General features: G+C 40.4%; 1 protein-coding gene across 2 annotated transcripts in view; it reads right to left on the bottom strand.

Moving 5' to 3' along the window:
- slc12a2 (solute carrier family 12 member 2) overlaps positions 1-23,764 on the bottom strand; it is a 65,992-nt gene that overhangs the window by 11,431 nt on the left and 30,797 nt on the right. The window contains exons 4-23 of one of the 2 annotated variants that reach the window (XM_037116811.1): positions 22,630-22,725; positions 20,461-20,600; positions 19,657-19,767; positions 18,690-18,798; positions 18,407-18,531; positions 18,005-18,089; positions 17,737-17,891; positions 17,531-17,638; positions 17,268-17,391; positions 16,380-16,481; positions 13,715-13,870; positions 12,641-12,740; positions 10,613-10,724; positions 9,293-9,433; positions 8,851-8,957; positions 7,945-8,024; positions 7,270-7,413; positions 5,357-5,404; positions 3,262-3,384; positions 690-801 (exon numbers count right to left, since the gene is read on the bottom strand). In XM_037116811.1, the coding sequence (XP_036972706.1) occupies positions 690-801; positions 3,262-3,384; positions 5,357-5,404; positions 7,270-7,413; positions 7,945-8,024; positions 8,851-8,957; positions 9,293-9,433; positions 10,613-10,724; positions 12,641-12,740; positions 13,715-13,870; positions 16,380-16,481; positions 17,268-17,391; positions 17,531-17,638; positions 17,737-17,891; positions 18,005-18,089; positions 18,407-18,531; positions 18,690-18,798; positions 19,657-19,767; positions 20,461-20,600; positions 22,630-22,725 (2,278 nt within the window). The remainder of the gene's footprint in view (positions 1-689; positions 802-3,261; positions 3,385-5,356; positions 5,405-7,269; positions 7,414-7,944; positions 8,025-8,850; positions 8,958-9,292; positions 9,434-10,612; positions 10,725-12,640; positions 12,741-13,714; positions 13,871-16,379; positions 16,482-17,267; positions 17,392-17,530; positions 17,639-17,736; positions 17,892-18,004; positions 18,090-18,406; positions 18,532-18,689; positions 18,799-19,656; positions 19,768-20,460; positions 20,601-22,629; positions 22,726-23,764) is intronic. The other variant, XM_037116812.1, reaches the window with a different exon arrangement.

Here is a 23,764-nt window from a genome sequence, read left to right as displayed (position 1 = left end):
CCAAATGTTTAACCTTTCCACTTATATTAAAACATGGCAAACATCACATGTTAATGTCTGTACATGTTGCACGAGATTTAAAGTCCAAGTGAATGATGGAGGTCAAATTGTTCCATGTCTTCATATCAGCAAAGTAAGATCATTAAAGAGAGTGGTAAGATGTGATGACATTACTGATGATCCCCTTTCACAGTTTGTCAGAACAATCTTTCCTTGCAGGTGGACAGAGAGTCTAAGTCAGTGGTGGAATGTTATTCAGTACATTTATGGATATATTCGGTTTTATGGGTAACGTGAACAAACACTATCTGTATGTGTAGCTGCAGACCAATGCAGTGTCACTGTGTCATGTTGTCAGCAGCAGCTGTGCAGATGAGTGTAGTGCTGAAAGGAAAGCAGATGGCTGCACTTTGTTCACTGCTATCAAGCTGCATGCCTGTTTTTATATGACACGGCTTTCTGATGTCTGGTCCACCTCCATTCAGATACAGGATGGGCAGAAAATATAGAGCCTTGAGTAACAGAAGTCAACTAGAAAGATGTAGCATAATTAAGAAAGATTAAGAATGTGCGGGCACAGATTGATCAAGTGATAGTACAGATTTTAAAAACACCATTTTTGTTTCTTTTTCTTTCCCACCGATCCCAGGGGGGCCTTCTGAATGAGAAGATGCAGAAGATGTACTTACGCTCGGCGGTCATGATCAATCCTGTTGATCTTGCCTCCAATGAAGACACGGATCTTGCAGTCCTTCCACCTCTTCTTGTTGGTCAGTAGGTAGGGGATCAGCAGGGTCAGACCTGAACAGGAGACATCAAACAAGCACTCAACATAGAGCGACGGGACCTTGTACATCTGCTGTATCTCAGCTATTAAAATTTAGAGTAAAAAAAAAATAATCAGAATTTCAGACTGTCTTTTTGCACAGGTTTTCACCCCTATTTTCTCCCATTTACATATGCTAAACTTTTTATCTACTTTCCAGATATGGTCAACTTGTGAAGAAGTAAGTGGAGGGGACCCCGCAGATATCAGCTCCCTCTGTACTGCCCCCCCGACCAACCAGTAGGAGGCACTGCTGCAGCAGCAGAAACACGATCCCTCCCTGGCTTCCCACCCACAAAAACTGCACTTCATACACTTAAAAAAGAAGTGATAGTGGTAAATGCATATTTAGTAAACTACTTAAACAAAATTGTAAATGCTTAAAATATCATGACATATGAATTTTAATACAGAGTATACACTAACCAACCACAACATTAAAACCACTGACAGGTGATGTGAATAATATTGATCATCTTGTCACAATGTAGTGTTCTGCTGAGAAGCCTTGGGTTCTGGCAGTCATGTGGATGCCATTTGACACGCTCCACCCATAAAAACACTGTTGTGGACTAATGCCGTGTTCAGACCAAACCGACTGAAATTTAGTTCACATACAAAGCCATGATAAGACACAATTAGACGCAAATTCTCATTCACGAATGATGCGACTGAAGTGATGGCGCGAAAAACATGATGCTGTGTCATGATAGAATATTGGCGTTCGTACATCCTGCCGCCAGACACCACAGGACACCCCCAGCAGTCTTATGACTGTGCCTTGACAGGTCGGGGCGTGTTTTGGCTGCACAAGGGGAACCTGCACATTATAAAGCAGGTGGTTTTAATGTTGTTGCTGATCAGTGTAAACTCATTGAAATAAATTGCTGAAGCAACATGTAAGATTAATGTATTACGAAGAAGAGTTCAGCTTGAACCAAAGAGCTCCTCTGCTGTCAATAGTGAAGAGGCTGACATGACGATGAGCTAGATATAAAGTGTCATATGTCACAGTGTCTTGAAAACGAGTCATGCCTCGGGCCTATCTCACTTCTTTACACACTGCGGGGCTGACAGACACTAAAAAAATCCTCCCATCCAATAACAACTGGCTGGATCCTTCTGACAGCTGTAATTTGTCATTTTCATTTCTCAGTAATTTCAGTGTCAAGCCAGGGGTTCATACCTCTTTTGAGATAGTTGTCTGCTACGTTCAATTTGCTTCATCTTACTCATATTGTTCTGTGCAAATGAGTGCCAGGAGGCCTATAGGTGGCATCATTTTGTTCCCTGAGTATGTGAGAATGCACATGACAAAACAAACTCACACTAGGCAATCCGTATTGTGCCCAGGCAGAGTACACTTTCTTGGCCCTGGCGCTGTTGAAAGTGCTGTGCTTCAGCACGGTATGGTTACAAGCACAAGCATGGGTGTGCAACGTGGAAATGAAGTATAATCATGCATATTGCTCTGCATACTCAAGAAATCAAGGAATGTGAGAGGATCATCCATGACCAAAACTACACAAATTAAGCCATGAAAAGTCAGTAAAGCCATGTTCCCTGTGTTGTTTTACATTGTGCTGTGGCCGTGCTATCATGTCAAACATATACACAAGAGATATATCATGATGATCAGGCCAGGGAAAATCGTGCTTTGGGAATAAATGTGTTTTGACTGACAACAAGCATTAAAGTGCATAACCCACCAAACAGAACCATTCTACTTGGCAACAAAAGGGTGAGGCCTGGTTGTAGTGGTGGTATATGTAATTTTGTATCAGACTATTTGGGTCACTGTACAATAACCGTCCTGTAAATTCAATCACATTCCTCACATTTAATTACTTTCTTTTTCTATTTTGGAACTTCCATGAAAAAATAAGAACTGAGATGACACTTGAGCTAAAAAACAAAAGAAACAGAACAGTAAAAATAACATCCTTTGAAAACGGAAGATTTAAGGTTGTCTGAAGTATCTGGGCTGGACCCTGACTTGAGTTTCCCTTTCACACGTGTAACAAACAACAGGAGATCATCTGTGTCAGATCCATTCTCACTTAGTGGTTATACACTCTTTTAGGCAAGATAGGGGGCACCTAAGTCTGTGCAACATCATCAATGTCATGAACACACCCACTCACTATGAATCCTCTACATGATGACACGTTCCACTTACACATGGACTCAATCAGACTTTGTACCTGGGAGCTGGCAGGGGAAGCTCCTCCAGTGTAAACTGCATAACTGTCACATGGTATAGACAGCCGAATCACTGACCTGACAGCACACTCACACCCTGTGGTGTCACACTCATATTAACAACCATGGATGTCGTTTGTTCGTCCTGGTCCTCATGCTGCCACTCAGCTTGATAACATTTACCAGTAGATTAATATCCCCAAAATGCTCATATTTCTCTGTCCCAGACTCACCTCCATCATCAAACAGCCACCACACATCCACGGTGCCCTTCCCTTGTTTCTTCTGGAACTGCTGGCTTGCCTCCAGCAGCCTCTGGTCCGACACATTCAGTGGTACAGTTGGGCTCTTCTTGTCTGCAGGTAGGATAATGTTTGTATGATGGTGAGCACTTCAAACAAATAACACGTTTCTAATAAAAGTAACAAGACAAGCTATCAAATCTGAGCACAACAGCTGCAAGCAGTGTTTCCCCTTGTACATTTTTTGTAGTTCTTAGAACTGTTCATTCTACTGGGTTTAAAAGCACCAGCAGTTTTGCTTGTTTTGGCAAAATGTCGCTTTGCTGAAAAATCACTAATATGTTTGAAAATCTTATTTTTTTTTTTGTCTTGACATCTTCCATTTCAAAAAACGTCATAGTGTAGGGTTTTACCAATGTCCCACCTTCCAGGCAGCTATAGTATACACAAAATAAATATTTTCTAATTAAGCAGTATTTTTTCATCTTCTTCTTTTTTTTTTTTACATTTACATTTATTTTAACGTTCATACTCAAGGTTAATGCAAGTATTGTGTGTTGTCAGAGAAGCTCACATTACTTCTTCTATGTCTTTCAAGTTTTAAAACGTTTATTTACTATTTTTTTTTTTTTATATATACAGTCTATGCTCTTTTCTGTTTATGAAGATCCCGGTGATGCTGGGGTTGTTGCCCTTGGTTACTGTAGATCACGTTTGATCACGCAATATTTCTGGCTCGGAGGACTAGATTCTAGATCGGCCATGAGACAGATAATATTTATGTGTGTGGTGTCCTGTGCTATCGGGGCACACCACACACAGAATGATCAAAGCTGATTTTTTAATCTTCACGTGTGGGGGCTCTACAGATGAAAACATCTCTTGAGATTTATGAAATCCTTATGTGTGCACCCCCCTTAAGACAGAATAAAATGTGTTGTTGTTTAAGGTCAGTTTGTTTTCATGACTAAATAAACTCAACTGACAAAGAGAGAGTTTGTTTAGGCAGAATTTTTTCTTTTTTTTTAAAACACTTTTGGGAAATCATTTCAGCACTAGTTACATTTAATGGTGAAATGAGTTAAGATAGCAAAGCCTGCCTTAAGTTAGAACTTGAAAGTATGGTTTTGTTTTATGAGAGTCAAACGTAGAGTCTGACTGATAATATTGTCCAATTTGGCCCATCTTGCATGTAATGCCCATGTATGGGTATTAGCGTATATGTTGTTTGAAATGCGGCGAAATGAAAACACTTTTTTTTAGAGATGATATCACACAAAAAGATGATTTGGCTGTGTACAATTATTAAATATCTATATCTAACAAAGGTTTGCTACTATGAGTTAATGCTTATGCCAAATCAAGCAAAATCAGCTACTGAGCATGGGTGAGTTTTACTTTTGTTCCTGCATGCTCATTATTTTTCTGATGTCTGGTCAAATCTCTTTCATTTTGGCTAATGGACACTTGGGAAACACCATCAATACTAACAACATCAAACAAACGGAGAGAGAAGCTGTGAGAGTTAGCTGGACAGTGCTGGAGACATGAATACATGAGGAGCAGTTTTCATCCTGGAAAGGAAAGCTACAGACAGACCGTCACCTCCAGAGAGACGAGAAGCAGCAGGCAAGAGAGACTGAAAATTCATTGGAGGAAATTGAAATGTTGGCGCACACACTCACAACATTAGGTACTCAAGACTTGGATTGAGTTAAAGGCACTATGACATACAGTACAGCATCAAAGACCGGGCCTGATCTACAAGGAGGAGACTGTCGACAGGAGGAAAGGAGAAAGAGAGGAAAAGAGTGAATGTTATTCCCCAAAGCCAAGTAGCTAGCAGGGCCTGAAACGCAGGGCATACGTGGAGAGACACAAGACAGAGACAGCAGGGTGCAGGACGCTATGTTAATACAAGAGGAATTCAAAATATACTGTGAAGAATGAGGTGATAGAGGAAGGAGAGCAAAGGGAAAGGAAAGTATGACTTAAGAGCACACGACAAAAACAGAATGTAAGATAAAACCAAGCAGAGAAAGCAAGAGAGAGATTTTAAGGCAACCCAATAAAGTGGATCTCCTGCCTTTTTTCAGCAGGGGCTGAGTTGTAGCTTTGCCATCATCGTCGTCATCTGGGAAACGTGAGACAAAAAAAAAAAAATGCAATTGAGCTGAAACGTTGATTCGGTGTGTGATCAATTTACAACCCAGAACTCTGTGTGCGCACACACACACACGTACACACACACGCGCACGTAAGCTGTGAGCGTCATGCTAACAGACTGGCACTCAGGTTCATGGAAAACAAAAACCTTTTCTGAAGGTTTTCCACTGGCAGGAGGTTTTACAGAGAGCTCAACTTTTTCTCCTCATTTCTGGGAATTTCTGTGGCCTGACCTGAACAATAAAACTGGCAGTTCTGAGCCAGAACGCTCTACTTAAAATCTATCTGGCCTCCACTGGCCATTAGTTAAGCAACATTCAAGGACATGTGAGAGTATTAAATACGCATGAATCAGTTCTAATTATCAAAGCTGAACTACTCCGCTAAGACTGTACTTGGATTAGAGTGAAAATCTCTCACGGTGAGTCAGAGTGGAAATTAACTCCACAGTGAGGAGGGGAGCTGGGCAAAGACTCTTGTCTTAATGACAGCTCAGGTAGGAGCTTTGGTTGGAGCTAAGAGGATTACCCAAATCAAGACATTCATCTTCACACTCTGATAACCTGTTGGTTTTGTAAAGGAAAAAGTAGCAATGTGTGTGGCTAAGCAGCACTGGCAGCATATCAAGGGTGTTGTATTGATGTATTCATTCTGGGTTGATGTATCAGTCCACTGATCTAATACCATCGATGTAAAGTGAGAACATCGTTCCGTATCATCCTCTTAGAATACATCGTCATTTGGAAATTCTCATAGCACATCTTTTTCACCTTGTCTGCCCAAGCACACCTCCTTCCTAAACATACCAACAGTGTAGCACCAGGTAGATAACGGCAAGCAGCTAAGATGAAGACGATGCTGATATTTGTTCTCCTCTCGCAATAGCTCAACAGTGTCGAAATATTGTGTACTAAGCGGGTAAATAATGAATATCAATTGCTAAGCTACCGTATGTGTGGAGGAAAACATCTGCTAGGCTAATTTAAGCAATATAAGCTGCCATAGGCTTAAGCTAATAATGGTGATTATGAAAAAAATCACTGTTTTGTCTGCTTGACAGTTATTGAGCTGAATTGTATACTTTTGTTATACGTTCTTCTTGGTAAACAAACATTATATAGAAACTACCATTTTGTGAGATTTGGCGCCCCCCACTGTTCAAGTTCAACACCACTGTCATCAAAACAAATCCCAGGTCTACAAACAAAACTTATTTCATAATAATGTTAACTTGTTCAGAATTGCGTGGGTGGTGCTTACAGTATACACCACATTGACAGTGTAGATCTCTCTCGGTCTCTTTCTCTCACACACACACACACACACACACACACACACAGAGCAGACCCAAGACATCTGTGGACTAAAAAACTGGGCGCAGTGGGAAGACCAGGGTCACAGGTCACTGAGACGACTTCCTGTCAAAGCAGTTTGTGTGTGTGTGTAGAGGCAGAACAAGGGAAGCTATTGATGGATTAAGGGGTCTCTGAAAACAGTGTTGAATGGTTTTCCTCAAGGAAAAAAATCGCCCCATACACAAATGCACGCACGGCCAAACACATGAATGAACACACGCAAGTGCGTTTATGCATGCATAAGTGCAGTGAGAATGTATACATGTGATGTTATGGTATATACAGTAAGTGTTTTAATGGCTGGAATTCACAAATACAATCATCTAATGTTAAAAGTCATTATTTTTCCATTTCCATGCTGCCACATCAGCAGTGTCTCAGCCGGATGTGACTGTATCGTGTCTGCTTGGCAGATTAAAAGGGAATACAAAAAGCACTTCAGATGAATGTAAAGATGTTCACTCTGAGGCAGGCTGACCTTTCTGTGTCGCTGGACTGTTCTGAAGGCTGGTGGCCTTAGAGGACGGCTTGGATGAATCAGCATCAGAGTCTTTGCTGGTGTCTATGGACACGATTACGTCTTTCATCCCGGAGGATTTCTCCTGGGAGGACAGCAACTCATCTGGGAGGACATGGAACGAGAGGACAGATGGAGGGAGGGAGACAGAGGAAGAAGAAAAAATAAGAAGATGAGTGGAAAAATAAGATTATAGTAGATAGATAGATAGATAGATAGATAGATAGATAGATAGATAGATAGATAGATAGATAGATAGATACACACACTTGCATATATACACATATTTATTAGTAAAAAAGTATTGTATTGTATAGTTACATTTTGTCACTCAGTCCAAACACTTATAAATTTCAAAATATCAAGATAGATATTGTTTATCATAGTGTAACCTAAGAAATATAGAAAGATTATCTACCGTCCCTCAAAAGCATGCCCTTTATGAAAGAGTGATGCATGCTATGGACAACCTAATTTTATGATTTACTCTGATATAGTACATTCCATGATTCTACATGGGATTATGGATCTGCCCTAATGTGTTACATAAGAATATTGAAAAAGTATTGGTTTCAAACACGTTGCTAAACCCTTTTCTGGAACCATGTTTTGGATGTTTGTTCATGTGTTTCATACCTTGTCCTTGGATGTGGGACACATCCAGGCCCTCTTTCAGCCGCAGGATGACAGCACCAAACTGGGAGTCAAAGGCATCACTGAGACAAATAACACAGGAATAAATATCACCATCAGCAGTGGTCAGAATGAAGCGTGATATGCTAAACTGAACACAGACCAGAGTAACAAAGACATGGACCATTCAAAATAGAAGATGGATGGCAACTGCATACAGCAAATGCCAGGTTTAAATCTCTGTCTCAGTCTTGCAGTTTCAACCTTGAAGTTCCAACATCGTAACTCATTGAATGGAAAGTAAAGGTCACATTGCTGAGCGCATTAGCTGCGCTTTTAATATTGTAGTGCTGAACCATCTCTGACCTTCAGCTCAAATGGCATAATCCTACACCTTACAATCAGGAACTCGTTCAGCGTAAATCCTTCACTCATAGACTCACATGACTGACACAGTGTTCGGCAGGCATCAGGGTTTCACATGGACCAACACTGTTCTCCTGTGTGTGTGTGTGTGTGTGTGTGTGTGTGTGTGTGTGTGAGAGTGAGTGAGTGAGTGTGCGTGTGTGTATGTTTGACTTCTTGGCATCCCTGCATCATGTACTGCGCTTACACACAATTTCATAGTCAATTGGATAATCAGATACTCTATCAAAGTGTATACGTCTGATTCATCTATAATGCATGTTTGATTCCTTCATATCTCATTGATTTCAGCATATTCACTAGTATTAGGTTGGAGACCTACTTTTGCCGTTGGGCCAAAGACTAATGATAATGACAACTTGAGTTTATGCTAAAATTGACAGCCAAGCTAAGAAAACTCAAACACTATTTGGGGGCATACTACAGGTAGGATGCCTTTTGAAATGTTACACTGGTAAAGGGCTCAGTCATCGATTAACTTACTGGATCATACTGATGTAAGTCTCCACATTCATCATGTCGCCATCCCTCCAGTCGTTCTTGAAGCCCAGCACCAATGTGTTCGGCTTCAGGCGACCCAGGCCGGCAGCCTTGGGAGAGAGAAGAATTTAAATCACAAAAGAATTCACACCTCGACTCATTTCTTGCCTACTTGGCCAACCACTGGCACTGTTATTCTGAAAAATGAAGACATTCTGGGACTGTTCAAGCTGTTATCGGTTGTATGGAGACAGTTGTAACTTAATTCACAGCAACAAATACAAACAGAGTACACTGAGCCAACACTGCTGGCTGTTATCACTGAATAGCACAACAACTTCACTGAGAAACAGCAGTCTAGACTCACACAACCTCTGCTATTATCCAGATCAAGGCTAAATCCATTTGAGCTCTAATAACTGGCAACACTGGGCTGTTTTCTCACCTGGAGCAGGTACTGTGTGCCTTGCCTCATGTCCTCAGCAAACACTGGTGTGTAGAAGGCCTTGCACTCATTTTTAAGCAGCCAGCGCTGATATCGGGCCTGGTCTGTGGCCAGATCTTTGAAGTTTGGCCTTCTGTACCCCTGTGGGTGCACACAAACACACGCACACACACAAATTAATCCCATAGCCTTGCATTCTGATATGTTGGAAGTCTGCAGCAAATAAAATTTCCAAGTGGGCAGCTGTGGGGGTCTACATTTTCAAGGTTAGACATCATAGGGAACTTAATTTAATCAGATTTTCAATGAAGATGTCAACCTGTTGTAAATGTTCTGTTCTGAATCTCCTCATCAAAGACTTTCTTTATTTCTGAAGCAGCGAGCTTACAAAGATGCTCTTGAGATAGGAAACTGAAATGCCATTAACTGGGAATGTTTACAGCGTTTAACTTGTGCTACGGTCCCTAATGGAAGCAGGCAGGAGGACAGATCAGAGGCCACTTGTGGAGGGTGCCGTGTTCCACAGAGCCAGAGAGCTGCTGGACTGCACAGAGCCTCATTCATCTAATCAAAATGGACTTTCCATTGTGAATCAGTTATGCCTGCCAGGGGATTTGTAAAAGGCTTTTTACACTGTGTATACACGAGTGAAACAAACGTATCAACTGTATCACCACTGAGGCTCACTGATGTGCTCATTTCTGAGCTCCAGGCTGCCTCATAAGAGTTACAATTTGAGCAAAGCAGGTGAGAGATCACAAAACTGCCGTGATGTTTAAAAGCGAAATTAGCTTCAAATGAAATTGACAAAAAATTAGCTCAAAGCAAGAAGAGAAAACATTGATTGGTAGCTGGTTGCAGCAGTTAAAATCTGGCCTTTAAACAGCAATAAAAAAGCCCCACATTTCCAAATCCAGAACAGACCCTGGACAGCAGGGCCAGTGCATCAGGCTCAAAGACAGGTATAACATTCAAACTGTAGCTCTGTATCTAAAGAGTTTGTGTGTCTCTTGTATGTGTTTATTGTTAAACTTTGTGTATCTAAAGCACGTCTATGGACAGGCTTTTCAGATTAGCTCAGGCTGGGAATGTTGTGGTGTGTGGCATTGATTGATGCTACATACTTATCCCTATAAAATAATAATTAAACAAATAAATAAATTAGTTTCCATCCATACTGATATCCCCAGCATTGGTCCTTTCAAATTAAATTCTATCATCAATAACATATTTCAGTTTCACTGTTGAAGTTTTTAGAGCATACACTTAACAAAAGGCAAAAGAACATCAGTAACAGTGTTCTCAGTGTAATCTTCTCACCGTGCGAATATGACCACAGATCATCAGGCCCACGTTCTTGGTGAAGGCGTGAACCAGGTCAATGATAGCTGGACGAGAGTTGGGGTATCCAGTCATCACTAAGCACTGGGGTCTACAGTCGGACACACCCAAGAGAGAACATCAACAGGTCATATTTAAAGCATCATCAGCTTTTACATGCAGCCACTGTTTCTTCTGATCTGAACAGTGGCTTCTAGTCTTCTTAGCATGCAAAAATGAAAATAAGAGCAGAGTAGTGCACATCAAAGCAAATATGTTAAGCACCATGGGATTTAATGGAGGAGACAAGAGGGAGATCAGAGAAACACACGGGTCACTGTGAAGACACCATCAGATGGCTTTTAATCTCCTGCTACCATGGGAACAATCCAGAGGCACATTATCACTAATATCCTCCAAAACCCCAATGTACCATGTGCTACATGTGCAGGAATGCAGAACTAACACGTGGAACATGGTGGATATAGTGTGTAAATAATTATCTCTTTTTGATGAGACCTGCGTCATGTTTTTGATATATTTAGTATTGTACCCATATAACACATTATATGCAGTCACTTTTACAATATGTTTAGCTGTATGAAGTGATTTTGTGTACATTATCCATATAATTTTAAGTTTTTGTTCATACTGTCAGAAAAGCAATAATTCTACTTTGATAATCACAGTGCAAACTATAAACTCAACTATTAACGTGGAAGTTAAATTAAAGGAAAGGTTCATTAATGGTGATTTCAACAATACTGCCAGACCATAATCCCAGTTAAAGGCACAAAACACTAAACTGCTTTTTTTTCTTTTTACTATTCATTGAGAAACTTGGCTGTGTAGGACAATATGTACAGTATGTGAGCTGTCAGCCCAGTTTGTTTGACAGCAGACCTAATTTCCCTCATGCAATAAGTTGATAAAAACAAATGCTCGATCTCAGTCTTGTTTGCTTATGCTTTGACACGAAATTTCCTGATGTAAGTTAGAGAAGTTGCCTAACTTTAGGGTGCAGACACCAAACTGGTGGCGACTGCTGCGTCGCCTCATGTCATCCTGTGTTTCAGTCCAAATGCTGCACTTGAAATCGTGCCAAGACACTAGCTGATGGTCAGCTAGCTTGTACATGCTGCGCTTGCATGAGAGGAAAACAGCTTTTCATACCACCAGTTAGCAGTAGTCAGTATTTGTCATTGAAAAGGTAAACCACAACGCTCAAGACTGCAGATGCACAAACTGATAACAAGCTGATTTGATAAAGCAGTGTTAGTAAAAAAACACTTTGCTTATATAGTCACTTCTGATAATATGTCTAATATAGAGTTGCAAATGGCACTGGTGGGGAGGAAAAATAAAGAAAAGCAGCATTAAATGGGTGAAATGATGAATACTGCAGTGACAGGGCTTCCCCTTTCTTTCCCCATTTATCACTGATTTGCTTAGCTGAATGGTCAATCAGAGTTATTTCACTCACCGATGGGCCCCACCGCTGATTCAACATGCTCAGTCAACCAAAAAGTTGACAAGGGCCTACTAGTCTCAACAATGTGGGACTCACTGCAACAACTAGGACCGCAGGCACTCAACAATGGCCTGGTGTGTCAGGGTCCTCAGAATATTTTGTTATGGTCATGTTCTTTATTTAATACTGATGCATTTGGTAGTTAATCATGTTAAAATCCTTTCAGTGAAGTTCCTCAAACTTAAGCCCTGTACCCAAGAACAAAGGTACACAGTACTGGCACTACAACATATGAATTGTACTGGTAGCGAAATAGAACATTTCAAACATTGCCCAGCAGCCTACAATGGCATATTTACACTGTCTACACTGGCACCACTAAACATATAAAACAGCGCTATATAATTTCAGGGAACAACTTGTGGCCCTTGTATTAATTTGAAGTTTAGGTAAACCTTATTAAGGTAGCTGTGACCTGCCACACAATAGCTACTTTCAATTCATGTACATCAGCGTGTTTAGTTAAATCAGAGGGATTGCTTCTTTGTGTTTGATACCTGAAGTTCTTGATGTGGTCCTCCACTCCGCTGAGGTGCAGAGTGTGGGTCAGAGCCTGGTGGTAGGTCAGAGCCTGGGTGGATGACCCCCAGTTCACATCTGGAGGGGAGAACGCATGCAGGCAGAAACACACAGTGCAGTTAGGAAGTGTGTTTACGGGTCATCGTGCTGGGCTAAAGGCCGTCCACCCATGCGGTGTCACAGGCACTGAGAAGGCCTTGTATGTGTGTGTAGCTGCATGTCAAACTGAGTGTGCACACAGGTGTGTGTGCAAAGCTGCAAATCAAGCCTTGTGTTTGAAGAGGTGCAGAGGAAATGTGTTGGGGGTGGAACAACTTGACAGCTCAGTATCATGTAGCAATGCACTGTATAGATGATACTGGCCTAACTTGGCGGTGACATGTTTTTCACTTCTGGTAACACTGGGCTAGCATTCGTTAGCTAGTCTTCATTTTCATTACTTCCAGTTTATATGATAGAGAAAGACAACAAAGTGACTTTGTCTTTCTTTTCATGAGTGAATTAAAACACATTACTGTGAAATAATCAGTTATACATTTTTATAAAATCAGCAGGTGATTTGAGAGGGGACAAAGGGGGAAACCATCCCCCCGCTCAATCCCCCAGTAGCACAGAGAGTGCTGGGACAGCTAGTTGAATATATTAGTCTACTCTGCCTGACTCATGGAACCTTTATCTGATCAATGTATGTGCAAGTAAGAATGTATGGCCTTGACCATAGCTCTTAAACCAAAACAACCACAGTCAGTGGATGAATAAAACAGACAAGGTGTTGAAAATTAACAAATTGCCTACTGCCTAAAATGTTTGGTTTTTGGTCCACAACACAAAAATATTCAATTTATTGTCACAGAGAAGAAAATAACTAGAAAATATTCAGAGTAAAGACTATGAAAAAAGAAAAGACTGAGACCAATGAATCGATATCAGAATAGATGGTGATTAATTAAACAGCTAATCGATTAATCATTGCAGCGGTAGTGGGTAGGAAAAATAACTGTTGTCATGAACACATCAGCCAAATGGGGCAAAATGAGTACTTAGTAACTCACCTGGCTTCTTGTAGCTGACGTAGATAAAAAGCCCCAAAACAATGACGTTGGTGAGGAGCGCAGCCCACCAGTTGATGACAAACATGACCACACAGCACAGTATAGCTCCAGCAAGAGAAATCCACATGTTGTAGTACTTGAAGCTGGGACGCCACCCTACAGCACCAATGAAGACAAGTCTCAACAATGCACCAAAGGCAAAGAAAACTTAACAATATCAGGGTGCAACTCACAGTGTGTGGGGATTATTAAGTATGGTAATAGGTAAGGAAATTAACTTCATGTTAAGGTTGAATAGAGGGAAGTCAAATTTGTCAGATCGTTTAACTTTAACCAAATCATGTCCTGCAATGCAGAGAACTAAAAGTCAGGAATGACCGTTGTCTTCCTACATGAAAGACAATGTTTCACAATAAGTTTCTCAGTAACATGGTCTTAAAATATTAAATGTTGATGTTATAGAGCATGAATAAAGTTAAAGTTGGATACGTGCTGGGTTAAAGAATGGGAGTTAGCAGCCTGTTAGACTGGAGACCAGACGATTATACCAGCTATAAAGGATGTGATTTATTTACTGAGTATCACAGAAACTACACTAGAGGGATTTTAGTGATGGGATACAGTCCGACTGTGTGTGGTTACACAATGACAGTCTAAAACAAACACAAGGACATAAAGGGTACATTGAAGGTGCTCTTCCTCTCAGTCCCATTCAGGGGTTTAATGTGTGCCCCAGAGTGGGAAGAGATTGTCCCTTCTGAGGCCAGACCACCAAATGGGGTTTATAGTTTGTGATTACAGAGGCAGGAAGAAAATCCATTAGTCAATGTATTACTGCTCGCCTCTAATAGAGTCATGTACCATTTAAGTCCATGCAAATAAATGACCTGCTTGGAGGAATTAGAAGCAGATAAAGAATCTGTACCTGGAGTTCTGCTAGAGCTTTGATATTGAGGGGGAAAAAGCACAGAACTCAATATAAAAACAAATTCAACTACATGCATTACATTCAGCTGTTCACTACAGTCTAATGAGTAAGGTTTACTCAAATGACAAAACAATTAAACATTTTCTCACTTACCTACGGTGATACCATTCCAGAAAGATGTTTTATTTTTGTTATTGTTAAAAAATGTTCTTAAGGTTATCGTGTTTGAAATTTCAAGAACATTGTCCCACAAAAATTGTTTACATCACTCTGGATAACTCAACAGCTTTATCCCTTAAAGGCAAGGTCTCACTTAAGCTTAAGATTTCTTTTGGCATTTTGTCAAGTTACTAGTAAAATTAAAGCTAATCCTTGAAGCTTCAAAAAAAAAAAAAAAAGCCTGCTAATATTATCTGAGTGTTTTGTACATTACTATTTGTTAATAAAAGTGAGGATGTAGCATTCAAGAAAAAGATTCAAGAAAACTTATTCCGAGGGAAATTGTCGTGGATCAAGTCTAGCCCCATCTACGCTGTCTTGTCAAGGCGGGAATCTTCTGATTCGCCAGTGGAAGGAGTAATAGAGCCACAACAGAGGCGAGATGAGGGGACTGGGCAGGCAGGACTGTGTCGATCTTACTGTGTTCACAGTCTGACAACTAAACATATCCTTTACTCACCAATAAACCTCCCCCCAGAAAAAATATTGCAGAATCTTTATGTGAAAAGGATTACTTTGTCAAACACAAATTGGATAAGGATAGTATTACATGAGCTTGGTAATACTTCAAAACAACAGACTGTTTCATTTACATTTTACACAACTTTCAAACCTTTTTGGAATCAGGGTAATATTCATGTAATGTTGTCAATTATATAGACAACACAATCAGACTTTCATCAACGGGTATCTCAAAATCTGGACAAATAAAACCAGAACTACCTGCATGGATTGACACAGTGGAAGGAACTGACAATGCATTTCTAATTTTGGTGAATTAACCCTAACCTTAAAGAAAAAAATAAGAAAAAACAAGCAAATATGTAGTGTAGCATTTTGTTTAGATGACTAAGTGAAGATCTAAATTATAGTTTTTTGGCAAGTATTTGATATGCCTACAATACTGAATGAAAAGTGCAAATCAGTGTTTGTAAGTACTTGATTCTGTCTAGGTATAATTTTCTTTGGTCGTATTTCATTAATTCTTGGCAATGTTAAATCATTCTATTAACAATGGCATGTTGTACTTTCCAGAATTCCTCTACCAAATTTCAATCCTTTGCTGGGTTAATTTTTTGTATAACCTGCCCTCTCTTCTTCTGTCTGGAAAAAAGCCACTTGGCTAACTCTGGCATATTCACAGCCCTGATCAATATCCCTGCTAAAAGAAAAAAAGGCAAGTCGTGTAGATGATCATCCAACTACTATATCCACCTCAGTAGCTTTTCTATGCTCAGTCTGAGAGGGCCGGTCTTGTGAGCTGTTAAACACTGGTTCTAAGCTCTTTGAGGCACTCTACAGCTCAGGACACGTCTAAGTGCTTCAAGTAAATCCTTTTGAAACCCCTTCATTTACCATCACAGGCATTGTTAAACAACATATCACTCATGACTGTGCTATCATGGCTGCTCATTTTACACTATGACAAGGGAGGTCTCTTGTAACAAGTTCCCCTGTCTTCTTAACTTCTTGATCTAGTGCTTCTTTCTTATGTACATTTCTTGATCTTGATCTTACCTGGTGAGTTAGCCAGTGATGCATGGAACACCGAAAAGTTGATCAAGGCATAGGATGCCAAGAAAAAGTTGGAGATGATGGGGGCAATTACGTTCAACTCAGCTGTAAGAAGAAAAGAAAAAAAAAAAAGACCATTCAGAATGGGCCAAAAGTCAAAGCTGAATTTTCCTGTCCACCAGTCCTTTCAGCAAGAACAGTAGACTGATTTCTAAATCTATAAAAGTGAGGCATACTGTGAAAAGAGAGTTTTTCCTGCTAACATCAAGAATTCACTATAGTAATGTCAGTCAGTCCATTTGTTGGACCATTACTAACACTTGGATCCATAGCAACCATCCCAACAACAGGTACAGAATTTGGTAGAGCTACTGATGGTGCTCAGATGACTCCTAATGATTCTGGTTAAACCCTGACCTTTTCTCTGCACCAGTCAGGCCAAAATCGTTCATTGCACGAAACTTTGGTCAGAACTAATGTTCTAAAATCTTTTAATGTTCTAAAATCAGGTAGCAATCAGAGACAAAGTAATTCCAGCTGTGCTGGCTGCTAGGTTCAGGCAGTCAGGGCCAGGTTCAACTTTGGCCACAAGCCTCAGTGGCGCAGAGCAAGTCATGAATGGGATTCAGATTGTAGTGGCATTGTGCACCAAATTGAATGTTGTCTTTAATGTACCTATTATGAGTACGAATTTCATTGTTCTTTCCATAGACATCTTGGAAATTATTCTGAAACTACAGAACTTTACAATGAAACATAACTGCAAAATCACAACTTTATTGTTAATTCAGGAGAGTATACTGAATATTGCAGCCTCTGAGATTTTAGGCTTTTGATTATTGTGATCTCATACAAGACCAGTGCCAAAATGAGTAGTGTGTGCAGCCATACCGATGAGAATGAAGGCCAAAGCGATAACAAAGGTAAGGATGTAGCCTTTGAGGGGCTCGTTGTTCTTGCCGTAACCTTTGGCAAACATGCTAAGGCCGGGGTAGATGTTGTCCTTACATAAAGCCTGTGAAACAGAACGATAGAGTTTCAGTTGTTCACAATCCCAAACTACAAAATGTATTACAATTCAAAACTACATAAATTGCTCAAGGTTGTTAGTGGAATTCATTAGAAACCTTGAAGCAGTTTAGTTTGGATGTTACCTGAAAAACTTTGGGTGCACTGACTAAAGAGGCCAGTGCTGAGGACAGAGTGGCAGAGAAGATTCCGGCAGAGATGATGGGACCAAAACCAGAAACCAGACTCATCACCTGAACAAAAGATAAAATATAAATTTACAGTTATTTTAACCTCCATCTCTGAAATGTAATAACCTGCAACCTAATTTTCTGATAGAGATGCTTCATACCTGAAAGTCATTATGGAGTCCATAGTCACAGTTTTTGGCACTCTTACAGGAAGAGAAGTCAAAGCCTAATCTGCATGCAGCATCACTGCAATTGCCAACAGCCTGTGTGATAGTATCATTCAAAACTCCACTGGCGTCTCTTACAATACAGGAGCCTGGCGTGAGAAAGGTATGATGCACACATTAAAACTCTAAGAAATGTGATGTGCTTGAAAGATTCCAGACTGTGAAAGCTACAGAGAAAATCACATATAGTCAATTACTGCACCTGTTGAAACAGCAACTCCCAGGTAGACTATTCCTGTAATCAGGATGGCCAGAAGAGTTCCTCTGGGAATGGCTAACTGTGGGTCCTGCAACCAACAACCACAACATAAACTACAAGCAATTTATAACCGCACAAACCTTGTATTTTATATCAATAAAGAAATTTAAAGGATCAGTCCTCTGCCAAGTGTGGTGCAAAATCACTGTTCCAGTGTCTCACCACTTTCAATCAATTAAAGCACTACTGGCATTCATCTAGTAGCAGATTAACTTAAGTTAAGGTCTGATAAAGATGACATTGAGACAATAATTTTGCTTGGATTGACAGCTTTAGTCAAATGTATCACATTAAAATAAGCCCCTTTTTAAAAAGAGGTTTTGTTAATAAATCCAGTTGACTCACAGCAAGGTCTCCTGAAATGTTGGCTCCAGCCAGAATACCAGTGGCTGCAGGGAAGAAAATGGCGAAGACAGAGAAGAACGTTTCCCCTCGAAAGTCTGGACCCATGTTTTCCCACATGATTGAACCTGACAGAAAAAGAAGTTTTAAATACAAAAAAGGCAGCTGACAAAGCCTTCAGTGCCAACGCTGTTTCAGTACAGCTGTCAGGATTATATGATGGTACAGATGGTCAATTCTGTCTAATGGGAAGTCTCACTTGAAAGAAATCAGTGTGTGGACATACCGTCATAGCCAAAAAAGCCCTTAGGTTTCTTGGACTCAAAATTAATGAAGGATCCAATGAAGTAGTTGCAGATGGCTGTGATGAGGACAATGAGCAAGAAGATCTGGGCCTAAAGTGGAATACATCAACCAATTCATTAGTCACTGCTGATCTCTTAATACAATGTAAGCATCAGTTATTCTGTGTGCTGGCATCCCGGTGTTCTACAGTGTTCAGTTGTACACTGATTACATAACTTGCAAGATGCCTCCAACTTAATTTTGCCTTTGCTTAAAAACAATAAATAAAATTAATTCTTAGTTGGCTGACGAACGTAATTATAATGAACTGAAAATGTCTGCTCTTTACAGCAGAAGAGTCACAGCACAGGGTAGCAGAAGTCACATTCAATTCATCACGTAAAGAGAATAAGGAGAGTTGACTGACAAGACAATGGGGGAGGATTTGTTGTTAAAGTTAGGAGCAAAGGCACCTTTTTGCCAATATTTTGGATTTTAAGGGAACCTGATAAAATTCAGGGAAAAGGAGTTGATTATCTCACAGAGAAGTTGGAGGTGTGAATCCTGTCACCTGCAGCTCTACATCTAACCACTTCTTCTTGTTCCATTACTCCCACAAACTGATTAAAACTACTTCCTGACACATCAAAAACTGATCCACTGTTGCTGATTATGATGTTGTTTTGTGTTGTAGGTCCATCATCACTGCATTAACTGGGACATTGCATTTCCTATAACTGACGTGCTTCTTCATAAAAGTCGACTCGTGTTTCTGCAGCTGTAGGAAATGTTGCGTTTGCATCAGCAGTAAATTAACACAGCGCTCTACAGATAGTGAACAACTTTTCTTGTAAAGAGTGGCAACCCGACAGTGTCCTGTTGTGGAAAGACGTAGATGTAGCAATTCTAGGGTCCACACACAAGTTTATTTTAGCATCACTGTATCAGAGATGGAATCCTGTTCATACCTTGGCCTCCCATTCCATTCCTGCCAAAGAGATGCCCAGGAGAAGGATTACTGTGATGGTGCCGATTATTCGGATATCATTGATTTCATCTGTCATGATGGCATCTACACCCTGAGAGACAATACAAGGAGCTGTTAAATTGAATAACAATGAGAAGAGCAAACATAAAAGTCTGTTGATATTACAAAATATTTTTATTAAACAGTTTGGACAAAAATCTGATGTTGCTAACCGCAGCTACAGGCCAGAAAAGATCATCAGTTAATCTGTTATTCAGTTGAGGATTCAAAATACATAACGAAAAAACATAAAAAAGTAATGAAAAAAAAACAAAAAAAAAACCAAATAAAGCTTTGTTTTTCATTCTTTTCAATCTTTTCACAAGAGAAAATTGGCCACAGGCCAAAATTGATTTTGAAATTTCATCTGTCTGATTTGTGTGGCCTGTAAATGATTTATCAGGGATTTATTTACTTCTACACTAGGCCGGGCTCATAAACTATGCTCATAAACTTGAAAAATTGTGAAACTATCCTTTAATTGACAAATCACTGCCTCTTACATATAAACCAGTAGAGTTAATGAATGAATGGACCAATAAACACCGCTGGTGTTAGTTAACTTGGTCTTAATTATCATATAAATGGTTGCATTGCAAGGCATTCTATCCCCCAAGCCGTCTATAAGGCTAAGGAAAGGTGGGTAGCCAGTAGGGACGCAGTGTTGAAAGTGCTCCAACAAGGCCAGAGACGCAGTGATGATCACCAACTGCTTAAACGCAGCATGAGACACAGAGGGACTTACAGCAAGAAGTTCCACAACCGTTTCCGCAAATCCCACCACATACATGGCTACAGCCACGGCATTGGCAAAGGCAAAGATCAGACCAATAGAGCCTCCAAACTCTGGGCCCAAACTCCTAGAAATCAAATAATACGCTCCACCTGCAAACAAAAGGGAAGGGGCAAGATGTTAGTAACAGTTAACAGTTGTGAAAACTTTGAAGATATCAAAACATTGTCAGAATAGATCTACGATTCTTTCATCAGCCATGTTTATACATACAGCCTGATGATAAAGCGATCTAAAAGGATTGCACTGGGGACTTATTGTAAGCAGTTTGTCCCCGACGAGGCATAAACATGGTCCAAACTGTCATTCCTCTTTGAGTTGACTTCAATATCAACACGAGAGTCACAGCCTGATACTTAGATATCCTCCTGAGACCCAACTGTTATTTGGACCAAACAAGGCCACCGGAAGCTTCCATTAGAACAACAATCAATGGTCATGTATGCACTATCCTCTCATAGTCTGAAGTGTTAAAGATAACCAGAGCAACTCAAAACAAACAATTAGGAGAAGTCTCCAGAGCAGCCCATGCTCCACATCAAGGTTATTTTAGTTCTGGGATCAGACTTCACTCAGCTGTTGGAAACAGCGTGTCTGGCTGGGCATGGTACTTCCAACACTGGGCTCTAGCCTGATTTGCCTACAACAAAGCAGCTTAGAGTTACCAAAAGCTTTGCTGAAGAATTCAGCAGCACATAAAAAGTCACACTGTTCTGCTGTAGAATTACATGTTTCCGTTTTATGGCTCTAATCTCCCATAGGATGGAATTTTACAATGACATTACTACCAAGAAATCCCTACCACAATTGACTGGTTATTGAATGGCTTGTTTTTCATGTCAGAAAAATTCACATTCACAGCTCCACATTTAGCTCTTTCATACACAGGTGCTGGCTTGGCTCAACTCTGCTCGAGTTGGCATGTCAACCAAGCGCGACGGGAATTTGCATCTCCATTACGACATGGCTACCCTTTTTAAAGTGCGTCTTTTACTGATGACGTGCTCGTCTTGAGTCGATGATGTTTAGAAGCAGCACACACTACGGGGGGGGGGGGGGGGGGGGGGGGTCTATACAGATCCCCCTGAATGTCACTGTGCACAACACAGAACTTCACGACTCCTCGTGGTGTAAACACCTGTGCACTAATCTAAACAGACTGAATTTATACAGATTGAATGAGACAAGTGATGGCATGAAGATAGGTCTAGGACTAAGCACATTCCTGCACTTTGCCTTTTTAGGGGTAATATGTCAATTTATCAATTATCACAGAATCGTTTTGTGACACTATTGTAATCATGATTTCCTCTGCGATTCCAACATACTGATTGATTTCATCTGCTGACAAGGACCAAATTGTGGTTGAAAGCCTCAGATAAAGCGATTAAATTGAGCTTGAGTAAGGTTTTGTTTCCAAGATCGACAATCAACGGTCACACTGTATTTCCAAAAATGAAAACCAGTAGTCAATAAGGGGAGGGGGGTGTTACAATCGTACATGGCTCAGAAGTCGATGGCTGTCGGACATCGGCGATGGAATCGACCCAACTCTAATCTCTACCACTTAATTGATTTAATTAACAACTTTGTTGTTCTTATTGACTTATCTAAAGCATTGTTGTCCCCATAGTTTGTAGTAACTAATAGAATATGACTGACATTATTCTTCTTTTGAATATGACATACTGAAATAACTATGAGCATGTTTTGCCTGTCGTAGTGACTGACGCCTGTGTTGATCCATGCCGGACCACCCAACCGGAGCCCCTGCCTCCATTCACTTCAACATTAAGTGAACAGTGTGGAGTCTCATTAAATTTCTCCTCTCACTGCAATGACTGGGCGAGTTGTGTGTTTAACCCGACGTTCCCCCTGAAAGCACATATAATGCTACATCATGATGGATGACTGATAGCTGCTCATGCCAGTAAAAATCACACTCCTGGATTATCTGGTTTCATGCCAAACAGCAAGAAGAGCCAAAATGTTACAGGACAGTTATGCTGCTCATTAGAAGAATTCGAGTAAATCAATGGTCACTTGGGTTTACTACTTTCGTGACATATTCTCTCGTGACTATAGATAACTTATCATTCTAGAAAGGAAAGTGATGTGTACCTCCTCGTACAAATCCATTGGTGGCGATGGCAGAGGTGGAAAGGCCGGTGATGGTTGTCACTACTGTAGCCATTCCAACGATCAAACAGGAGAGAGCTGCAGGAGAAAACACATTGTAACCTTTAACAATCTCTTGACAGAAAAGAATGTGCAACACTGTTATCACTTTTCTAGCAGGCCATCCAATTACTCTGAGAGCTCTGTGAAAAGTAACAGCACAGCTATGAAGACGAGCTGCTGCACTGAAGTCTGCCACATGTGTCACTTTGTGGTGATATTTCACATCAAAGTGGAGAATTATCGTGGGGGGGAGGGGGCCTGACAATGTCAATAAACATGGGCTACATGCCACATTGCTTGGTTACTTCTCTGGACAGTGATAGTTCAATTTGACAGTTATGTGTGGTGTTGGTCACATCAAAGTAAAACATTGGCTGTGGGTCAGACAGGTTCCTGGTAGAACATCAGTAAGGAAAAGGGGCCATTGCAGGGTCAGTTGAACCAAATAACAAAATGTAGATTGTTTCACATCTCTCCATGCAGATAGCTTTGGTTTTGGCAACAATTAATAATAATGTCATTAATAAACGGCAACTGTATACTTATTCAACCTGTATTAAATAGTTATTTCACTGTTAAAAAACAATGAAAACATTCTAAATCATTCACGAAGCAGCTGTTTAATGCAAAGTTGCATTGATGTTTATAATTGTAACTTTGTATGTATTAACCATTTACAGAGCAGTTTATGTATAAACATTATTTGGATGTCATTATAACATTGTAGCTGATGTTTATAAACCTCTACAACAGCTTAATGCATGGTTCATCAACAGTTAAATAACAACTACAGTTAAATTAAACTGGCAACATGTTTGCTGTCAACTTGTAACTTAAAGTAAATAGTAGCCCCCATTCACACTGCTCTTTGCGTGCAGGGATCATGTGCCAATTCTCTGCATCCTACTCTGTGTGAAAGTTTCAGATGCGGTGAGGGTGAAATTTAGCTGCAGCTCTGGAGGTAGTATCAGAGGCACAGCATTGGCAAACCGAACCCATGTGATTGGATAAGCTGGCAGGGGTATGTCGATCTGATGGTGTTCACAGTGTGGTAACTAAACAGATCCTTCACTCA

This window comes from Acanthopagrus latus, chromosome 12 (assembly GCF_904848185.1).
Source record: "Acanthopagrus latus isolate v.2019 chromosome 12, fAcaLat1.1, whole genome shotgun sequence".
NCBI lineage: Eukaryota > Metazoa > Chordata > Actinopteri > Spariformes > Sparidae > Acanthopagrus > Acanthopagrus latus.
This window is presented reverse-complemented; position numbering and strand designations above follow the sequence as displayed.